The sequence below is a fragment of the Trichechus manatus genome, unplaced genomic scaffold (assembly GCF_000243295.1).
Source record: "Trichechus manatus latirostris isolate Lorelei unplaced genomic scaffold, TriManLat1.0 scaffold00037, whole genome shotgun sequence".
Taxonomy (NCBI): Eukaryota; Metazoa; Chordata; class Mammalia; order Sirenia; family Trichechidae; genus Trichechus; species Trichechus manatus.
In genome coordinates, this window is record NW_004443973.1 from 15,501,757 (window position 1) to 15,524,669 (window position 22,913).

Below are 22,913 nucleotides of genomic sequence, written 5' to 3' on the forward strand. Positions count from 1 at the left end.
CCCCCAAAAATATGTGTATCAATTTGACTAGGCTATGATTCCCAGTATTGTGTGATTGTTCACCATTTTGTCATCTGATGTGATTTTCCTATGTGTTGTAAATCCTACCCATATGATGTTAGTAGGAAACCCTGGTGGCGTAGTGGTTAAGAGCTACAGCTGCTAACCAAAAGGTTGTCAGTTCAAATCCACGACACACTCTTTGGAAACTCTATGGGGGCAGTTCTACTCTGTCCAATAGGGTCGCTATTAGTCAGAATAGACTCGACAGCAAGGGGTATATAATAGGTATGATGTTAATGACGGACAATGGGTGGTAGTTGTGTTGATGAGGCAGGACTCAATCTACACGATTTGATTGTGTCTTGAGCTGGTTTCTTTTGGGAGAAGTGAGCAGAGAGATGAGGGGACCTCATGCAACCAAGAAAGCAGTGCCCGCAGCAGAGTGTGACCTTTGGACCTGGGGTCCTTGCACAGAGAAGCTCCTAGTCCAGGGGAAGATTGATAAGAAGGACCTTCCTCCAGAGCCTACAGACAGAGAAAGCCTTCCCTTGGAGCTGACGCCCTGAATTTGGACTTTTAGCCTACTTTACTATGAGGAAATAAATATCTCTTTGTTAAAGCCATCCACCTGTGGTATTTCTGTTATAGCAGCACTGGATAACTAAGACATACATCTTTTCAGAAATGTAATGAGAATAACAAAGTGGTATCCAGCTAAGCGGGGAAGAGAAGGAAAGGGGAGGCTAAGGGAGAATGCCAGAAAATGCTGGCAAGAGATGATTATCCACAATATGACAAGTATTGACTATGTGTGCATAAGAGAGGGTGTGTTGATGTATTCAGAGAAATATAAATCTCTCAAAAATACTCCAAGCAGAGGGTTTGCATGGGACCTTGGTTGATTAGGCTGAAGAGATACACAGAGGCCAGATCATGGGAAGCCTCAGTGTCATGTTTGAATTTTAACACAAAGGTAATGGGGGCCATGTAGGGGGCTTCTCCCCAAGTGGGATTTCAAGCACATTTGTGATAGATTTGTGTTTTAGACCAATTACCCTGATGGCAGTATTGAGGGAGGCTCTAAAGAGGGCTGAGATGAAAAACAGGAAGAGTGGGAGCCTGTTGCCAGGAACCAAGAGAAAAATGCTGAGACTTAACTAATGTGGAAAGGAAGGGGTCAAAAATTTTAAAATGGAACCAGCAGTGGTGATGGATTGGATTGAGGTAAGTAATGAGGGAGTGGGAGGAATCTAGAATTGAGTCCAGTCTTCTGGTATCCTCCCTAGAATCCTTCTCCATGGCCTCTACGGGAGGCACTATAGGGCAATAGTCGCAGTATAATCTTTGGAGTTGAAAAATGTGGCTTCAAAAGTTGGCTACACTATATGCCAGTGTGCTTAACCCATTTAAGCTTCAGTCTCCTGAAGTAAAATGGAAGTAATAATACCACATACCTCAGAGCAGAGTGTACATAGTAAATGTTCAATAAACACTAGTTGGCATTATTACTGTTACCATTATCATTTACATTTATTTTTGCAAAATAAAATATTATTAAAGGTGGTTGTACAGTATACATATAAAACACAAAAATACAACTCTGTTATGATTCATTCTTGCAAAAATTAGCATGACTACTCTACTCACTAAACAACTTAGAATTCTAAAGAAATATTAATTAATGTCTTTTCTTCTTTCACTAAATTTTCCTCTGGTAGACCAAGGCATTTTGTATCACTTTATTGCTCTTGGAACTCAAAGATGGCATTCTTATTTTCACAAATAGCTGTTGTTGCATCTAAACCCCTGAAGATTTCACTTGGGACATTAATTAGGGTTTCAAAATAAAATTTATTGATTACAAAATAATCTCAAACTTCAGTACACAATACTGGGGAAGCCAGCACAACTTGTTCAGGGTAAGGTCATGGATGCTCCATGGACAAATCCAAACTCCCTTAGGGACTGAATTGCTGGGCTGAGGGCTCTGGTCACCATGGTCTCAGGGACCATCTAGCTCAATTGGCTTAACATAGTTTATAAAGAAAATGTTCTACGTTCTACTTCATTGAGTAGTGTCTGGGGTCTTAAAAGCCTGGGAGCAGCCATCTAAGATACTCCACTGGTCTCGCCCCTTCAGGAGCAAGGGAAAATGAAGAAAACTAAAGACACAAGGCAAAGATTAGTCCAAACGACTAATAGACCACAACTACTATGGCCTCCACCAGACTGAGTCCAGTACAACTAGATGGTGCCCCACTACCACCACTCACTGCTCTGAAAGGGATCACAATAGAGGGCCCTCAACAGAGCTGGAGAAAAATGTAGAACAAAATTCTAACTCAAAAAAAGACCAGACTTACTGGCCTGACAGAGACTGGAGAAACCCCGAGAGTATGGCCCTCAGACACCCTTTAAGCACAGTAATGAAGTCACTCCGGAGGTTCACCTTTTAGCCAAAGATTAGACAGACCCAAAGGACAAAAGGAGACAAAAGGGGCACACTAGCCCAGGGGCAAGGACTAGAAGGCAGGAGGGTACAGAAAAGCTGGTAATAGGGAACCAAAGGTTGAGAAGGGAGAGTACTGACATGTCATGGTGTTGTTAACCAATGCCATAAAACAATATATCTACTAACTGTTTAATGAGAAGCTAGTTTGTTCTGCAAACTTTCATCTAAAATTCAAATTTAAAAAAATACTAATAATCTCAAACTTACAATCACATTGCAATACAGTTTTTTTTTTTCCTTCTGAGAATAAATTGCCAACCTGATGGTCTATCACCTCCTAATATTTTACTGTATATTTTCTACAAAGATGTTCTCCAACATAACTACAATGTAACCATCAAAGATAGGAAATCAGCATTGATTCCCTCCCACCTAATATTCAGTTCCACCAGTTGTCCTAATTATGTCCTCCATATTAACAGGATTCAGTTCAGTATCATCTGTTACACTCAGTTGTCACATCGCTTTAGTCTCCTTCACAATGGAATAGCTGTTCAGGCTTTCTTTGACTTTCATTGACACATTTGAAGATCACAGGGTAATTATTTTGTAGAATGCCCAGCAATTTGGATTTGTCTGATGTTTGCTCATGATTAAATTCAGGCTGTGCATCTTCACAGGAGTATCACAGATGTGATGCTGCATTCCTTTTTTTGAATTCACTAAAGCAACTCATGATTTCATTCGCACCATGACTGATTTGATTCAGGTGGTATTTGCAGCCTTCTCCACTGTAAAGTTACTATTTTCATCTTTGCAGTTAATAAAGATTTTGTGGGGAAGGACCTTTAAAACTATGCAAACAGCGCATTCTTCATCAAGCTTTTCATTTATTATATCACTTTGGGCTCATAGCTTCCCATTTTATTCATTATAATTTGTTACTATGATTAATTTTGATGCAGAAAATATCCTAGATTTGGCCAATAAGAACCACTTCAAGTTGGCTCCTGTGTCCTTACAACATTTTCCCATCATTCTCTGAGCACTTATTGCTTTTTGACCCAGCAAGCTGTTCTATGCCCAGCCTATGCTTTCTGTGCCCCAGCCCTGGATTCAGCCACTTCTCTAAGGAGCCCTGGTTCCATTTAGTGGAGAATGGATTTAGAAGCAAGACTTGAGGCTTTTTGCTATCAGGGAGTCACTGATTACAAGTCCTGAGGCAGACAGAGTTAGGACAAACACCCAGCCACCCAGCCACCCAGCCACCCCCCCACCCCACACACACATACACATTATACATACATATACATTTATACCTCTAGCCAAGAAAACCCTATGGGGCAGTTATACTCTGTCATATGGAGTCGCTATGAGTAAAAGTTGACTCGACTGCACCTAACAACAACAGCGTCTGTCTACATAGAATAAATAGGAAGTGATGAGTTTTGAGTATTTTTAATATAATTTTTATGACCTATATTTTTAATATAATTTTTATTTATTTAAAATCTGTTTGGTTATATATATTTATGTATACATAAATATACATATAGACACAGACTAAATAACACATACATAGTTTATTTAATTTTTAATAATGGCTGTGTTTAATAGCCAACTTGCAAAATTTCAGAAAATTTAACCATCAGTTCATACAAGCTGATAGGAGCTGGCTCCAGCAAACCACTGATGGATGATAATATGTACCTTTTAGGGGACGGCTTGACTGAGATAGTTTTCGCACTTAGCGCAACGCCTGGCGCGTGCAGGAAAGCCCTGAGAGGTTTGTGCTCTTCTTCAGCTCGCCTCCCCTGTGTTGGGCAGCCTGATGCTAGACCAGGCAGGCTGACTCAGAAACAACCAGCAAGTATTGCCGTTTTTGGTTGCTCACCTCCTCCAGAGAGGTGCTTTGGAAATTGCTATTATCCATCAATTAACAGTCCGTGAGATGCCTTTGAACTACACAAAGAAAGGTGCAAACAACAACCATGAAAAAGAACTCCAATCAGGCAGGAAGTCTGCCCTCCTACCTAAGGTGCTCCCCTGGCTGGTGCTTGCCAATCTGTCATGTTTTTTCAAGCTGCTTTTCTTGAAGGAATCTGGAGGCTTATAGCAAAACCTTCCCACCTCAGTCTCCATGAGGACTTATTTTGTTGCCTGTGGGTTGAATATCCAGTAACGCCTAGTCCTTTTCTTTCTCTTATCAAAGATGACAACCCATCAGATCATGGTACACACCTACTTAAAACCCGAAAAGGCGTCCCATTATTCTTACACTAAAACTCGACCTCCTTGTCATGGGATATAGGCCCCAGACGATCTGTATGTTCCTAACTTTCTAATTTCATCCTCTGCACTCTCCTCCTTATTTATTTTGCATCATCCCCATTGGTCCTCTTGTTATTCCTTGACTTAGAATCACGTTCCCACCTCTGGGCCCCTCAGATTCCTGCTGCCTGGACTGCACCTACCCAAGACCCTCCCCCAGAGCTTCTATCAGTCATCTCTCAGCTCAGGCCACCTGTCTGGAAGACTTCTGTGACCGTCCAGTCTGAACAGCCTCTGCAGTCATCATCTGATCATCCTGCTTTATTTTCTTTACCATCTTTGTCCTTTGTCACTGAGTGAAATTATCTGTTTCCTTGTTAGTTTATTTATTTTTCACTTCCCAATTGTAATGTAAGTTCCCTGAAAGCAGAAATCATATCTGTCTTGTTCATCATCCTCTCTTCAGTGTCTATAACAATTCCTGGTCCCTAGTAGGCTAAGGAGCCGTGGAGGTGCAATGGTTAAGTGTTCAGCTGCTAAATGAAAAGTTGGCAGTTAGAATCCACCTAGTGGTTCCACAGGAGAAAGACCTGTCTATCTGCTCCAATAAAGATTGAAAACAAACAAACAAAAACCCATTACCATCGAGTTGATTTTGTCTCATAGAGACCCTACAGGACAGAGTAGAACTGCCCCATAGGGTTTCCAAGGAGCAGCTGGTGGATTTGAACTGCCTACTTTTTGGTTAGCAGCCAAGCTCTTAACCACGTGCCACCAGAGCACCCCCCCTAAAGATTATACCCAAGAAAATCCTACGGAGTAGTTCTACTTTGTCACATGGGTTCTCTGTGAGTCAGAATTGACTCAACGGCACCTAACAACGAGTAGGCTCTCTATGAAGCAGTGGTGGTTCAGTGGTAGAATTCTCATCTCCATGCGGGAGACCTGGGTTCAATTACTGACCAATGCACTTCAATTGCAGCCATCACCCGTCGGTCAATGGAGGCTTGCGTGTTGCTATGATGCTAAATAGGTTTCAGTGGAGTTCCGGACTAAGACGGACTAGGAAGAAAGGTCTGACAGTCTACTTCCAAAACAGCATTTCCTTCCATTGTTCATGGGGGTCCCATGAGTCGGGGGCTGACTCTGTGGCAGCTAACAACAACAGTAGGCTTTCTATCAATATTTTTGAATGATCAAATGATGCAGCCAGAGACCTGAGCTTTTGTTGCAGAAGTATCTTGGGCTATGGAAATATTTCCTATTATTCACTAAGTTAAAAAAATAAACATCTTGTCTGAAGAATTGCTCCGAAACTCCATCATGGGTGCCAGAGCTTAGACCTTACATCCCATTTTTTTTTCACGATTCTGTTTCATTATTTTCCAGTTCTCCAACATTAGGCTCCTCTTTTCTCAGTTCCTCTCCGTTTGTCTCTAGTCTCTCTTTCCTCAGTCCTGCATCTTCCTCCACTGATGCTGTGACCCTCGTGCCTGGGCCTGGGATGCTGGTGCCAAAGGGGCCTTCCCTTACCATGCTGTGCCACAAAGCACCGGTGGGGGAAGCTGGAGCCCTCACAGGGCAACACTGAGTTCAGATATTTTGGAGACAAAGTACTTTCTCATGCTCGTCTTGTTTTCTAACAGATAGAACATTAATTGCTGGATAGCTCATATCTTACCAGCACCCACCTAAGTGGGTTTATTTGTTTCTCAAATAAACTGTCATTGTGGCCAACTATGGGCCAGGCCCTCTCTGCATGAGGTTCTGGGAATATCAGCTTTATGCTGGTTATTGTTTGCCCCCCAACCCACCCCTCCTCACCGCAGATCTATTCTCTGCCCTGTGGGAAGCTGACCCCTGCCGCCACATCTCCCAGGCAATTTTCTGGTGGAGTTTGGCCACTGCATGGTATGAGAAAGCAGAGAGAGACGGGCATCAGGGTATTTGCTCCTCACTCCCTTCCTACTTCAATGCTGCCTTCCTGGTTGGTCCCTGTGCCTCTTTCAGGCTTACAGCCCCCGCAGGGCGTCCCCTCCTCCATGCTATCCCCTCACTGGCTTCTACTTACACTATTTCCTTCTGTCCCTTCAGCCCTAGGGGTGGTAAGGGCTTCCCACAGCTGCTAGTTTCTGGGTGCCTCACCATCACTTGTTTGATCCCATAATCCTACTCATATCTCTGAAAGCAGTTCTTTATTGACGTTTCTTCCTCTGAACTATCTGACAGTGACTTCTGTTTCTCCCTTGGACCCTGGCTGAGACAGGCTTTATACAATTTTCTAACTTCAGTGTTTAGGAATGAGACAACTTTTGCCTCCTCATACGCAGCAGCTTTGGGGACAATCAAGAGTATGGGCCCCAGATTCCAGTCACTGTGATGATTGGTTCTGAGGGATCACCCAACTAATAACTGGTTTTTAAGTATCCCAGTAGATCTTGGTGAGTGGTCCCCCTGCTCTGTTGTCTTGCCATCTTGCAATGTTGTTGTTGGCACTGTTGCCACTACTCCCGTGGAAGCAAGTGCAGAGTTGGTAGACAAAGAATCAGGGGGTAGAAATAACATATGCCTAGTTGGATGTGGCAGACCCAGCAATAAGGAAGGGGCCCTAGTGAGGACCTGAGTTGCACTGTGGTATTTGGAAGGAACACTTACAGCATGAGATTATCCAGTGTTCACAGAACCTGCAGAGTGTGCATGGGCTTCCAGAAGTGGTGCATTCGCTTAAGTCTAATACCGTTTTGTGTTCTTTAGAGAAATTTCAGGGTTTTATTGGAATAACTTATGCTTGGACTCAGATTGTTGTTGGGGGTGGTAATAGTATTGATAGGATTTAATAGAGTGTTAGCATTATTTTTAGTAATACTGGTGGTGGTGGGTGCGTGGTCGAATTTTAGTGCTATATTTGTGGTTCCTGAGATATTAGACCTAAGTTTAGAACAGAAGAAGGGCAGTTTGGGGAAGACAGAGTTACATAGAAAAGACAGAGGAAGAGGGAGAGAAGTTCTAACAAAGTGAGACTCAGAGAAAAAGAGGTCAGCCAAGCTCCTATGAGATGTACATTAACATAGAGGGGCAGCTTTGTGTTGCACTTTGGGTTCTGTTTGTTCTAAGTGCCTCAATTATAAATGGAAAAATCAGTATCGCCTGATGTATTCAAACTGATAGCTCTGTAAGTACATATTTTTTTCAGCATGCAGTGCTACATAAAATTTAACTTCTAAGTTTTTATATTTTAATTTTTAAAGAGACACATGGGGTTGCCATGAGTCGGAATTGACTCCAGGGCAACTGGTCTGGTTTTAGAATATATCACAAGATAACACAACATCACTTTCTCAGTGATCATTGCAATTACTGTGATTTGAGGAGCCCTGCAAGAAACTACTGGGATGATGTGAGCCTTGAAATAAACCTTTTTCAGGAAGGTGTGAAGTGTTACCAACACAGGCTGGTTGGCGCTTACAGAAAAGGCAATTTACACTGCACTCTTAGTACTTATCTTTATTATGAAAGTGTTTCCAAAGTAAATGAGCCTCATAATAATGATTGTTTCCAGAGATCAAGAATGAATAATTATATTTTCATATAAAAATCAGCAAAACACAATAACAATACATAAAATAATTCTAATTGGCTAACAGTACATCATCAAACGTTTCTGACAGAGATGCTCAAGCACTGAATTGTCTTAAGAAAACAAGATTTTGTCACCGATCCTATTTCTCACTGCAAGTTAAAAAAAACAAAAAAATCTAATCCCAAAACTAACCACCATCCCCTTCCATGACAACAAATGACTGTGGAAGTGAACGACTATGTGGGCAAACAAAGAGTTGAAAATATGAACTTAGGGGCTTTATGAAACACTTAGAAATCAACACTCAGAAATAACTACCAATGTAAAGCCAGAAATCACACTTAGAGGGTTTTCCATTTTAAATTAATGAAGCTTTAAGTTAAAGTTCCCATCTGTCATAAAACTGTTCCTATTAGAGAGATTTTTTTTTTTTGTAACTAATCTTTAAAAATCAGGATTTTTTTTTTAAAGGGCAATTTTACAATGACAGTTTAAAAAATTACTGTAGATTAGACAGGAAAAAGAAAATTATCTCAAAGAAGTCTAATTTTCCACTGAACCCAGAAACCATAACAAGAGCTTTTGTTCCCTGGTTTCCGGGCCATGCAACATATACCGAAACAGAAAGCCAGGCGTCGTGGTCCTGTTTGTAAGGAAAACACACACACATGGCCACAATACCTTTTCGGAAAAAGGGAATTAGGCAGAGAATAGAGTGTAGTATACAACTGATCCAAAGGCTACTGGGAAATCAACAGCAGAAAAGTGACAATATCCTGGCATTCTTTTATCAAGAGTACCAGGAGGCTGGAAGGAATGTGAGCAAATTGAGATAAACGAAACGGATGTTAGAACAGTATTCCACTCCTGTCACTTCCTAAACAATCTTGAGAATCCCTAGGTTTGTGAAGGCACCATATACCAACCGGCTGCAGAGGCTTTTTTCTTTCTTTTACCTGGTGGGGTCTTAGCTTGTGGCCACCTGGTGATGCTTTCCTTCCAAAGACTGGATTGAACTCAAGTGGGAAACACCTGGAAAAGACTAAAGGTTCTCCTTCGGGTGTCTGCAGATCTGATTAATGGTTTTTTATGATGTTTTATGTGCTCGAATACAATCTTCTTCATGAAAACCAGCATCAGGTATACCTCAGAGTGTGTATAAGAGGAATTCCAGCAACATAGAGAGGATAGGCCTCCTCAGCATCTCTCGAGAGCCCCCTAGAGGAGAGGAGGGGGTTGTGCACACAAAGAACTGCCAGAGTAGATAAAGGCAAAACTTGAAGGCCCTTTTCTGGTCTCTTACTATGAAGAAATAAATGTGGTCACAGTGAACCAGTGCTAATTACTATCTGGTAATTTGAGAGTGGCACAATTTCATTTTACCAAGAGAAACTTAAACTGATTTGAGACATTTAAAAAAAAAATCTTGCTGCATTTTACATGATTTCAAGAACTGTTTATGATTACTGAGAGTATTCCTTCCATGGACAACATGCTAGATGGCAAGTGCAATACCTAGAGAGCTTAACTACATTTTCTCCTTCCAGACAAATTACTTAGAAATGGAAACTGCCTTGCAATCACTTGCCTATTTGACTGACTTTGGTCTGATTCTTTTCTTATTTGGGTGATAGAAACATTTCAGGGCTACTAACATTCATCTACAAAGCAAGAATCAATCAAAGACAAAGTAAAAAAAAAAAGTAAGATAATTAGAATCATTTAAGACCTCAAATATCACATGAAATGTAAACATTTAACTTTTATATCCAAAGGATTTCTTGAAGGTTCTCTGGACACAACGACATCATTACACATACTGATAAACAGAATCTTTTAACACCTTTGGAATTATTCTGTATACTTTTTATGCTTCAAATTAAGAAAATTATTCTGCATAATGTTAAGAAAAACACTTAAATATTCAGGCAGCTTTGGTATTAACATTTCCAAGAAAGGGACAAAAATAACTACCAATGTAAAATCACGAACAGATTGGGGACAATCATAAAAAACCCAAACCAAACCCACTGCCGTAGAGTCGATTCCGACCCATAGTGACCCTAAAGGACAGAGTAGAACTTCCCCATAGGGTTTTCAAGGAGTGGCTGGTGGATTTGAACTGCTGACCTTTTGGTTAACAGTTGTCGCTCTTAACTACTGTGCCACCAGGGCTCCAGAGGACAATCATGTGTGTCTATAAAGTTCTCTCGGAAGAGTTTTTAAGCAAAGACTCACGTCAGCTGAAATGAAATCTAGTTTTTTTTACTTTGGTTCAAATAACAATAAGGTTGAAATATACAAAGTGGAAGATTCAGAGTGTTTCTACCTAAGATGAAAGCATTTACTTTGCTCAATTTCAAACTCTTACCAAATGTTGTTGTTACGTGCCGTCGAGTCAGTTCCAACTCAGAGACCCTATCTACAACAGAAAGAAAAACTGCCTGGTCCTGTGCCATCCTCACAATTGTTGCTATATTTGAGTCCATTGTTGCAGCCACTGTGTCAATCTATCTCATTGAGAGTCTTTCTCTTTTTCGCTGACCCTCTAATTTACCAAGCATGATGTCCTTCTCCAAGGAGTGGTCCCTCCTGATAACATGTCCCAAGTATGGGAGACGAAGGAGCATTCTGGCTGCACCTCTTCCAAGACAGATTTATTCATTCTTCTGGCAGTCCATGGTCTTATTCAATATTCTTTGCTAACACCATAATTCAAATGCATCAATTCTTCTTCAGTCTTCCTTATTTATTGTCCAGCTTTTGCGTGCATATGAGGCGACTGACGATACCATGGCTTGGGTCAGGTGCACCTTAGTGCTCAAAGTGACATCTTTGTTTTGTCAACACTTTAAGGAGGTCTTTTGCAGCAGATCTGTCCAATGCAATACCTCGTTTGATTTCTTGACCTGCTGTTTCCACGGGTGTTGATTGTGGATCCAAGTAAAATGAAATCCATGACAACTTCAATCTTTTCCCTGTTTATCATAATGTTGCTTATTGGCCCAGTTGTGAGGATTTTTGTTTCCTTTATGTTGAGGTGTAATCCAATCAGAAGGCTGTAGTTTTTAATCTTCATCAGTAAGTGCTTCAAGTCCTCTTCACTTTCAGCAGGCAAGGTTGTGTTACCTGCATATCGCAGGCTGTTAATGAGTCTTCCTCTAATCTTGATGCCGTGTTCTTCTTCATATAGTCCAGCTTCTAGGATTATTTGCTCAGCATACAGACTGAATAAGTATGGTGAAATGATACAACCCTCACACATACCGTTCCTGACTTTAAACAACCCAGTATTCCCTTGTTCAGTTCGAATGACTGCCTCTTGGTCTATCCACAGGTTCTGCAAGAGCACAATTAAGCGTTCTGGAATTACTATTCTTCACAATGTTATTCATAATTTGTTATGATCCACACAGTTGAATTCCTTTGCATAGTCAATAAAACACAGGTAAACATCCTTCTGGTATTCTCTGCTTTCAGCCAAGATCCATCTGACATTAGCAATGATATCCCTTGTTCTACATCCTCTTCTGAATCCAGCTTGAATTCCTGGCAGTTCCCTGCTGATGTACTTTTTTTTGAATCGTTTTTGAATTACCTTCAGCAAAATTTTACTTGTGTATGATATTAATGATATTATTTGATAACTTCTGCATTCCGTTGGATCATCTTTCTTTGGAATGGGCGCAAATATGGATCTCTTCCAGTTGGTTGGCCAAGTAGCTGTCTTTCAAATTTCTTGGCACTGATGAGTGTTTCCAGTGTTGCATCTTTTTGCTGAAACATCTCAGTTGGTATTCTGTCAATTCCTGGAGACTTGTTTTTAGCCAATACCTTCAGTGCAGCTTGGACTTCTTCCTTCAATACCATGGGTTCCTGATCATATACCACCTTCTGAAATGGCAGGACGTCGACCAGTTCTTTTTGGTACAGTGACTCTGTGTATTCCTTCCATTTTCTTTTGATGCTTCCTGTGCCATTTTCTTTGCCAACAGAATTCCTCATTGTTACAACTCAAGGCTTGAATTTTTTCTTCAGTTCTTTCAGCTTAAGAACTGCTGAGCATGCTTTTCCCCTTTGTTTTCTAACTCTAGGTCTTTGCACATTTCATTATATACTTAATTTTGTCTTCTTGAGCTGCCCTTTGAATCTTCTATTCAGCTCTTTTACTTCATCATTTCTTTCATTCACTTTAGCTACTCTACATTCAAGAGTAAGTTTCAGAGTCTCTTCTGACATCCATTTTGGTCTTTTCTTGCTTTCCTGTCTTTTTAATGACCTCTTGCTTTCTTCATGTATGATGTCCTTGATGTCATCCCACAACTCGTCTGGTCTTTAGTCATTAGTGTTCAGTGTGTCAAATCTATTCTTGAGATGGTCTCTAAATTCTGGTGGGATATACTCAAGGTTGTATTTTGGCTTTTGCAGACTTGTTTTAATTTTCTTCAGCTTCAACTTGAACTTGCAAATGAGCAAGTGATGGTCTGTTCTGCAGTCGGCCCTTGGCCTTGTTCTGACTGATGATATTGAGCTTCTCCATCGTTTCTTTCCCTAGATGTAGTCAATTTGATTCTGTGTATTCCACCTGGCAAGGTCCACGTGTATAGTCACTGATTCTGTTGTTGAGAAAAGGTTATTTGCAATGAAGAAGTCGTTGGTCTTGCAAAGTTCTATCACGTGATCTCCGGTATCATTTCTATCACCAACACCACATTTTCCAACTACTGGTCCTTTTTTGTTTCCAACTTTCATACGCCAGTCACCAGTAATTATCAGTGCATCTTGATTGCATGCTTGATCAATTTCAAACTGTAGAAATGGGTAAAAATCTTCAATTTCTTCATCTTTGGCATTTGTGGTTGGTGTGCACATTTGAATAATATTTGTACTAACTGGTGTTCTTTGTTGGCATATGAATATTATCCTATCACTGACAGTGTTGTACTTCAGAATAGATCTTGAAATGTTCTTTTTGACGATGAATGTGACATTATTCATTTTCAATTTGTCATTGCCATCACAGTAGACCATATGACTGTCCAATTCATGATGGCCAATACTAGTCCATTTCAGCTCACTAATGCCTAAGGTATCGAGCTTTATGTATTCTGTTTCATATTTGACAACTTCCAATTTTCCTGGATCCATACTTCGTACATTGCACATTTCAATTATTAAGGGATGTTTGCAGCTGTTTCTTTTCAGAAGGTCTGAAAAGCTTTACTCCACCCATGTCACTAAGATCAATTCTATTTTGAGGTGGCAGCTCTTCCTTGTTCATATTTTAAGTGCCTTCCATCCTGAGGGGCTCTTCTTCAGGCACTATATCAAACAATGTTCTGCTGCTATTCATAAGCTGTTCACTGCCCAATTTTTTCAGAAGTAGATCGTCAGATCTTTCTTCCTAGTCTGTCTTAATCTGGAAGCTCTGCTGAAAACATGTCCACCATGGGTGACCCTGTTGGTATTTGAAATACTGGTGGCATAGCTTCCAGCATCACAGTAACATGCTTAGAACGAAAAGTTTGGCAGCAGAAGTGGATATTTTGCGTTTCACCCACTATTTTGGCTTAAGGTGATCTGGTCTTATCTCACTGAAGAGTTATTTCTCTCAACCAACTGCCTGCACTCTTTGCGAATCTACCTTTCCTGCCTCGTTCATATTCGTCAGATGCCTGTTTCATTATATGATGGTACCTCAGGGCACTTTAATAATTCAAAATACCGAGAGTTGCTCCCCTACTCTCAACAGCCATATAACTAAATTTGGAAAAGTGAGTTGTATTCGGCTTATATGCTGACCTTAGGCTCTCTATAACTTGGACTCTGACATATTTAGCTCTGTGCCTAAGAGACTGAAAGGATTCTATTACTCTCAGCTGTGTCAGCAGTATGAGCCGAAGACTGACAAAGAAGGTGAGAAGGTTCTATTTTATGTGGTGGATGGTTTTTATGAAAACAATATGGATGAGTCAGTGATATTTTGGTTTCATCATGTTTTTTGATAAACATACAAATACATACATACATTACACATTTTTATATCATTTGTTGACTCAAGGCCAAATTCTACTTGATTTTCTACTTTTTCTCTCACTAAGAGATCTAGAAAAGCTATAACATTGGAGAATAACATAGTTACTTTTTTCTAGACTCCTTCCTTCCTACCCCTTTGTACTATGGGATGGTTTGAATGTGACCAGGAGGAAGGAGATATCAAAACAGGCTAAGTTAATTAACGGGAAACAACACTCTCACTAAACTACAGCTGAATTTACAAACTACACTTCTAAAGCTGTGGCCTGGCACAGGTAGAAGACAAAATGACTCACATAACTTTTCTCTCCCAGACTTATCAGACCACCATTGGAAGTTGAGAACAGCAGACAGAGATATGTTATTCTCCACCTCAAAAGGCCTACAAACTCCATTTTGATTAGCCAAAATGAACTCTTTGTCCTTAAATGTATAATGAAATAAAAATCTGTAGATACATAGAGGACAGGGTTAAGTTAACGCCACTGGTCAGAGAAGTTTCAAGTCTTCCCAGTCCTCCTTCTAAGTGATTTTTTTTGAAAAACAAAACAACACAACACAAAACACTGCTTAGTTTTACCTTCGATAAGGACAGGCTCATTTTACTTCATTTTATGCAACTCTCTAAATCTTTAAGCTGATCTTCCTGAAATTATTCTTCTGTGCGAAAGAGTGTCATAAGATCAACATCTGAATACATTGTGGTTCCCTGGTTCATTTCACCCACAGACAGGACTTGCCACAGCCACTAAAGCAAGTAGGAATTTACTCTTGTGTTCCATATTTTAGCTGATAAGAAGAGAAACTTCACCTTCTCAACATCTGTCAGTTATTAATGTGTTTCATATAGTTTTTTACATATTCCTGCATTTTAGCAGAAGTTCAGACAACTAACAAGTACTTTTGATCGGTATTACAAATGCAAATCATCTACAAATTACAGTCCTATTATTATATCCCTATCATGTGAAATAAAATAATTTACATGCAGAATTAGTTGCATTTTTCTCTCAATAAACAAGCAGACGTATTTCCAGACCTTTTCAATTATTATTATGGACCATGCCAGAAACATACTATTTTGTAAATAAGTGGGGAAAGATTTAATATTACAGTGAGAGGTTCTGGGAGCATTCTTTAACTATTAACTCACAGATTGAAAATTGTGGGCACAAAGTTTTATTTTTATTTTTTCAAAAACTGAATTGAATGTGAGGGTCTCTGAGTGGGATGTGAACTCTTGTGTTTTGCTGTTGTCTACGTTATGCCCTGATACACACATTTATATTACTGCACTTTTGTTTTGGATTCCTCCTTTAGATAACAGTCTTTTTGATTTATGAAACAGGTATTTTTAATACCTTTTTATTTCCTCTTACTAAAAGTAGGAAAAAAAGATAAAATCTTTGGTGTATGTGTATGGGTTTTTTTTTTTTTTTTTTTTTGGCTATACACAAATAACACTACCAGGTAGGAGACTAGGAGACTTATAGAAACTTATTCTTTAGTAATCTTTCTCATTGCTGATGTTGCCACTGTCCAAAAGACTTTTTATTGTTTTTCTGGAAATAGCTGCATTTGAAAAAAATATTTCTGGACTTCAAGAGTGACACTGCTCTGTTTCTAGCAAAAAGAAAGTCATTCTGAGTTATGTTTAAGGAGAAGAGAAATAAAAAACCAAACTCATTGCCATCGAGTCAATTCTAACTCATAGTGACACTGTAGGACAGAGTAGAACTGCCCCATAGGGTTTCCAAGGCTGTAATCTTTACAGAAGCAGACTGCCGTAGCTTCCTCCTGTAGAGTGACTGGTAGGTTTGAACTTCAAACTGCTGACCTTTCAGCTAGCAGCTGAGCACTTAACCACTGTGCCACGAGGGCTCCTTAAGGAGAAAAGGCAAAGAGTAAAATAGTCTTTCTCCCATGGACTTTATTTTGCTCAGCAAAATAAAAACATCAAGAACAAATACTAGATAGGGTTCTTTCTTGAAAGTTGAATGCAACGAAGTGTTTTATACTGGGGGTGATCTTTGCCAACTCTTGAAAGTCTCCATTTTCTGCCCTGAGGTACACTTCTTCTCTTCATGACATGCTAGAAAACTGTGGTAATTATAGGGGTAGTGGCAAAACCTGGTTGAAATCAGATGGTCTCTATGTTATACCCAGCTCACGGGGGTACCTTCCCAACATTAGAGTGAATTCTTTATTTGTAACTATGAGCTTAAAAAATGTCTTTCTTTAGAGCCATAGCAATGACCTCATCATATTGTTGTGTGTCCGCAAGTCGATTCTGACTCGTAGTGACCTACAAGGTAGATTTAATCTCCAACTACCTACCACATTCACTGAAGAAATCTTGGCTCCGTCTGTGCATAAGAAAGGAAGTCTATTCCAAAGCAATTTCATTAAAAAAAATGATTTTTAAAAAGTTCTCCAATCACCATGCTCTTTAATTTGAATTGCTAATTGACCCCGTCAAGTGATAATTTAAAAATCTAGTTCTTCCTGTTTAAACTTTACACTGGGAGAATGGTCACTGAGACTGCACAGGCAATTTTGAAATGGGCACTGTAACAAAGAAAGTAAAACTATCTGGAGCTGTATGAGAATCTTGCGCTGGGTTTTGCTTATTCTAAGTGACAAATTAAGCTGATGCTCATAGCAGCCTGGGCTACAGCAATAGAAAGGAGCAGAAGCAGATAGAGTATCTCCCTCACTGTCATGAACCCAGAAAGTAAAAGGAGTGAGGAAATCCCCTTTTGTCCACAGATTAACAAACAAATACAAAAAATAAATAAAATTCTAAGACAGTACGAATGCAATTACTATTCCCTTGTGTCAATTACATACAGCATGCCTACATATAGAGAATGGGCTTCATTCACAGACAGGACATATGGCAGTGCACTATCAAAATGCTTTGATAATCCTAAATTTTGTTTCTGGTGCTGAGATAGTATGATAGGAACTGCATTTGCAACTTATTAAATATTTCCAGGAACAAACAGTTCAATTTTTTCAGGACTTATAGTTTTGACTACAGGCAGTCCCTGGGTTAGGAACGAGATCCGTTCTTAAGTCTGTCTTTAAGTCAAATTTGTAGGTAAATCGGAACAGATACATACGGTTCTTATTTAGCGTCAGTTAGTCAAATGTTTGTCTTACTATATAGTATATATTTTATCTTTCTATGCATATGAAACACTTACGAAAAACTTCCAAACTGCGCAATGTTTTCATGAGTGTCACAAAGTAGTGTGTGCGTTCGTTGTTACGAACCATTTTACTTAACTCAAACTTTTAACATAATAGGCTTTATGGCAGTCCATTCTTAAGTACGAGTTGTCTGTAAGTTGGATGTTCATAACCCAGGGAATGCCTGTAATTAATCCTCCATGGTGCAAGGGCCAGTCAGGAGGTACCCGTTGGTTCCACTGGTCCCATTGGTGGTTGTCGCAGTGTGGGGGTTCTTCCCTGGAGGTTCTGAGTCCTCCTCATCTGAGCTAGACTCAATATCACTTCGATCATCCTTAGACACCTGTGGAATACACAGAAGGTGAGTGTAGCCAGCTTCTAATGAACCATCAATGTATGCCATGCTCAGAAGCACATTCAATGATACACAAAGGTAAACAGATCCAAATGTTAAGAAAAAAACAGCAGAAGAAGATAAGAATATTGCCATATAAATGAATTCCCCTTTACTGGAGATAAATAATTTGAGTGACAAAGTCACTGATCAAGGAATTCAGGGAGATTTAGGAATCACAGAGGGCTGGACCTGTTAACTTCTTTAAGGTACCTTTCAATATTAAGAATGTACTAGACCACGCATCATAGTCTTACCCGAAAAGTGGCATACGGTACTACTGGAATAACATTATAAGCATTTAGTAAAAATGCATCAATTTTCTCTCTGATGATCATAGTTTCCTTGAAAATCACTTAAAGTCAGCTCTCAATTAACCACACTAATGGAAAGATTTGCTATCTTAGAGCATTAAAAAAATCATTCCTATTTGGCTTTCTGATACACTGTTTTATGATTTGTTTTCCTTTGCTATCTGCTAAGATCAAGTAGAAATTTTGATTTATATGCCACATAACTAATGGCAGCAGGAGACATTTTGGGAACCTGCTGGTGAGGTCAAGCTTAAAATATTTCCTGAGGAAAAATCTACTGATTGGATCATTGTGAACTGGCTCCCATCATTCCAGGGTTCTTTATTCCTACATTCAGTCTCATTAAAGTGATGAGAGAAACAAGCTAAGGCACCAAAATATAGAGCTGTACATTATCATAAAGGATGCCAATAATCCCACTGTCTAGCAAGAAAGTAATTTAGGGAGAAATTAAGGGAATGTTCTACTGCTTTGAAAATGTTAATAGTTTGAACCTCCTGCTCTATAAGTCTAATTATGATAAGCATTTTTACCCAAACCTTAAGACCTTTTGAGTAACTGAGTACCATTTACTTATTTTATAAATGGGGTGATACTAGAGGCCTGGTAGCCTGGCTTCATATAAATCTTCCAAATGTAGTTGCCTGTGATTCTCTAGGGTGAGCTGGGAAAGTTGGCTAAGTCTCCTGGTAGATATATCAGAATTAACTGTGGGTTTTTCACATCACATCCTCTCTGTGCCACCAGCACCCACTCCAACTCAAGAATCTTGGAATCTACTTCCTCCAACTTGAAAAGCCACAGTTATTGCAGGAGAAAGCCACCTGTCTTAGGTGGGTTAGGACAGGAGAAAGTAAAAGCTAAGAACTATTGCTCCATTCCAATCAGAGATGAAGTCTACTTCAGAACAATGAGCCTCACTATAGTGCTCCTTGTGATGAGGCTGAACTCTCACGGACCATCTCTAAGAAGGTTTGTTACTGAAACACCAAAATAAATTATAGGACACTTTAACTCAAAAAATACAGGTCACAAAGACAGTATTACAGTAAAGTTCCACTATATTTAGAAGTTCATTAGTTATAAATTAAGCTGCTAGTAGAAAACTCTAGTTTCAGAGAGTGATTAACTTACACTTACATGCTTAGTAAGATTATTTTAATCTGCATTTAGAAAACTTTGTATTTATGTTACCTTCACAGAAAGGAACAAGTTAGAATATCTTACAACAACCCACAGGAAAACTGAGTCCATAACCCATGCCCAAGATGAATCTTACTGTCCTAGGTGAGCAGCAGTGGCAAGAATAAAATGAATGATCATTTCTCTGTAAATCTGAAGGAATAAGCTGAGGAGAAGATAATATGTCTGGTGGAAATAGCAATGCAATAAGGACCCAAGTAATCTAATCCACGGCGTCCTTGCATCTTTAGTGTTGTTACCATATTGACAGCAGTGCACAAATTAATTTAATTTGCATCCAAATGAAAACAAGAAAAATTTTAAATAGAAATATATGCTCATTTTAAAGAGTAAAAAGTCACAGAAAAATAAACTTTAGCTTTTAAACAATGTTATTGGTCAAAATAACATTGGATTATTTTGGATTTATACAGGAGCAGATGCTGAGAACTGGCTTTGTAGTACATGACTAGAAGTCCTGATCTCACCTGTGAAGGGACCTCACTGAGTACAAGGGCAGATCAAGCAGACAGCTGATGCTCAGCCCTTCATTCTGACTTTCGTTCATTAGCAGGACCATGTTAGTCCTCTCCCAAACTTAGTTCTGTTTCTCCTACTTTACTTTGTTCTATTTTGGTCTCTTAGGCCAAATGTTAAAACACCAAATGAAAGACATTCCTCCCTTTCTCTGCTGGATCATGCAAAATTTAACAGAACACAAGCTCATACAAAAGAGCACTAACAAAACTGTTCCTAGTACTCCTCCCAGCTGGTGGGAGCCACACCTTAGTAGGAGTCTCTAGTCAGTGTCAACAGATTAGACAGAGAAATATGCATGGAAACAAAAGCACCAGAGTGCCCCTCCAGCAGGCTAAGGAGCACCTAGGACAGGGATACAGAAAGGTGGGAGAAACTTACATGTAAAGGGTTCCACTTCCCAGCCTTCCAGGGTGGCAAAAGGAAGAGAACAAACAATGAAAGTAAGAAAATGTCATCTCACAGAGAACGACCCGGAAAACTCACTGCTGTACACAGAGGGACTGACCTCAGGAAGCTTTATCTGAATCAGCCCCATGAGTCCTTCATAACCAAAGAGATTTAACTATTTTTTACTGGAAAAGTCATGAATGGACTCATTTTTCAGTTTCAGAGAAAGGTTTGCTTAAATGGGCATCCCGTACCAAGCAATCTTTCTCATGAAGGGAAAGAAGTTATTAAATTTCTGTTCTGTATAAGTATAACCAGAGAAGGTCCAAGGTAGATAGAGAGAAATGAGAAAACACACACACAAATAACACACCCTCATTAAATCTAAAATTATAAATGCAGATCACTGGGAATCATCATCAAAACAATGCTAAAGGTTTTTAAAAAATGAACTAAATAGAAGAAAATGAAAATTGGTTTGTGTTGAGGTTGTATTACATTTTGATAAAATAATAGCAGTTTTTATGAAATTTGAAATAATAAATTATATTACTGATTCAGAAGAACCAAAAATCAAAAATTTCTAGGAGATATTGGAGAGGGTACATTTTATCTTACCTTGCCTTTTGAAATAGCTTTGCAAGCTATTTTTATGATAAAGTAAGACCAGAAGCAGTTCAATCCTTGTATTACCAATAGCAGTAGGTTAAAAACCCACCAGGAAGGGTAAGGTCCAACAATCTCCCAACTTTCAAATAATGTAGTATTTAACACCCTGAAGAGAAGAAGAAAGTAATTACCGATACTACATTTCACTTTGCTTTCGAAGAACTCTAGTTACTGCATGGAAGCACCAGGTTAGCAAATATCCCTTAGGTAACTCTCTCTCTCACGAGACCTCAGTGGTGCAGTGGTTAAGTGTTCAGCTGCTAACTGAAAGTTTGGGGGTTCAAACCCACCAGTTGCTCCATGGGAGGAAGATGTGGCAGTCTGCTTCTGTAAAGATTTACAGCCTGGAAAACTGTAGCAGAGCAGTTCTACTCTGCCTTATAGGGTCGCTATGAGTTGGAATCGACTTCACCAAAATGGGTTACTCTCTCCCTGAAGGATGGCCTGAAAGCTGATCAGGTACTTAGAAAACTCATCACTGATGTATTTCCCCGTCGGCACGACATTCATTTTGATTCTGGTTTGAATAGTGTACTTACACTCCTCCTTCACTATTGTCATCATTTCTTCCATTAATTTTCTTTGGTTGCTATTCTACCTCTAAGCACCTGTTAAAAGGCCTGCATGGTCTGTAAAGTTGCTTTTGGGCTTTAAAGAAGTGTGAGGACCACCACTGGATAACATTACATTGCAAAAAAAAAAAAGATTAATTAGTTCCAGAAACTACAAACCATATGCCTAGCACAGTGCAAAGCACAGTGGAAGTTAGAATAGGCTTCAGACCTAATCCCTGTCCTGAAGTGGCTTATAGTCTCATAGGAGAGCCATTTGTTGTTGCTGTTAGCTGCCGTCGAGTCACCCCCGACTCATGGTGACCCATGTGTTACAGAGCAGAACTGCTTCATAGGATCTTCTTGGCTGTAATCTTTACAGAAACAGATTACAGAGCGTCCTTAATTTTGCAAGGCTTCTTCTGGGAAAGAATTGACAATTGAAAGACATTATTTTGAAGTGATGCCTTGAAATGAATACTGTAAAGATTAAAAAAAAAGAATATAATAAATTTAGTTAGCTTTAAGAGGGTATACTCAAGGTAGGCAAAAGTGATGGATGTAATTGGTTTTCCCTGTAATCTACCACCAGGACCAGAATGGAGTAGCTATCTGGAGCAGATGCATGAGGGCTGGTTTCTAGTGCTTTCTCTAGTTTCTGCCTGTGTCTGCTTCTAGTCATTGGAAGTTGACTGACATCTTCTGGACCCATACTGCTGCCACAGAGAAGCCACATGGTACCTATATATCTTTGGCGTTGCTCTCACTTCCCTGTTCCTCATCTTACTGCCAGGCTGGTTTGGAGATCCGAGGGTGTTGACAAGATAACTCATCTAAGTGCATTTCTATCATCTGCCACTGTACAGTGCTTTGCTGGGACCAATGTTATTCTACAGGAGAGGTCAGGTGGACAAACTTAAAGGCTAAGAAGGAGGGATAGAAAATGCTCAGATTTAAGACACAGATGACTCATACAAGGGCAGAACATGAGAATGGGATGAGACTGATTTGAGAGAGGTTAAAAAAGTACTTTGTGAATTCACAAAAGGAAAACACCGCTGTTGCAATAAGAAGAAAAACAGAGAATAAAAAAATACGCACAAGCAGTTTTTTTTCCACCCTAATTTCAGCAATCCTTAGTCATAGACTAGAATAAGACTAACAGAATTTCTCTTTAACCCTTTGTCTTAGTCATCTAGTGCTGCTGTAACAGAAATACCACAAGTGGATGGCTTTAACAAAGTGAAATTTATTCCCTCACAGTCTAGTAGGCTACAAGTCCAAGTTCAGGGTGTCAGCTAGAGAGGAAGGCTTTTTCTCTCTATCAACTCTGGAGGAA

At 39.5% G+C, this 22,913-nt stretch overlaps 1 protein-coding gene across 2 annotated transcripts in view; it reads right to left on the reverse strand.

Moving 5' to 3' along the window:
* Window positions 1–15,766: 15,766 nt before the first annotated feature.
* CERS6 (ceramide synthase 6) overlaps window positions 15,767–22,913 on the reverse strand; it is a 333,383-nt gene continuing 326,236 nt past the window's right edge. Inside the window, exons 9-10 of one of the 2 annotated variants that reach the window (XM_004375551.2) lie at window positions 20,973–21,129; window positions 15,767–17,880 (exon numbers count right to left, since the gene is read on the reverse strand). In XM_004375551.2, the coding sequence (XP_004375608.1) occupies window positions 17,728–17,880; window positions 20,973–21,129 (310 nt within the window). In that variant the 3' untranslated portion in view covers window positions 15,767–17,727. The remainder of the gene's footprint in view (window positions 17,881–20,972; window positions 21,130–22,913) is intronic. The other variant, XM_023730602.1, reaches the window with a different exon arrangement.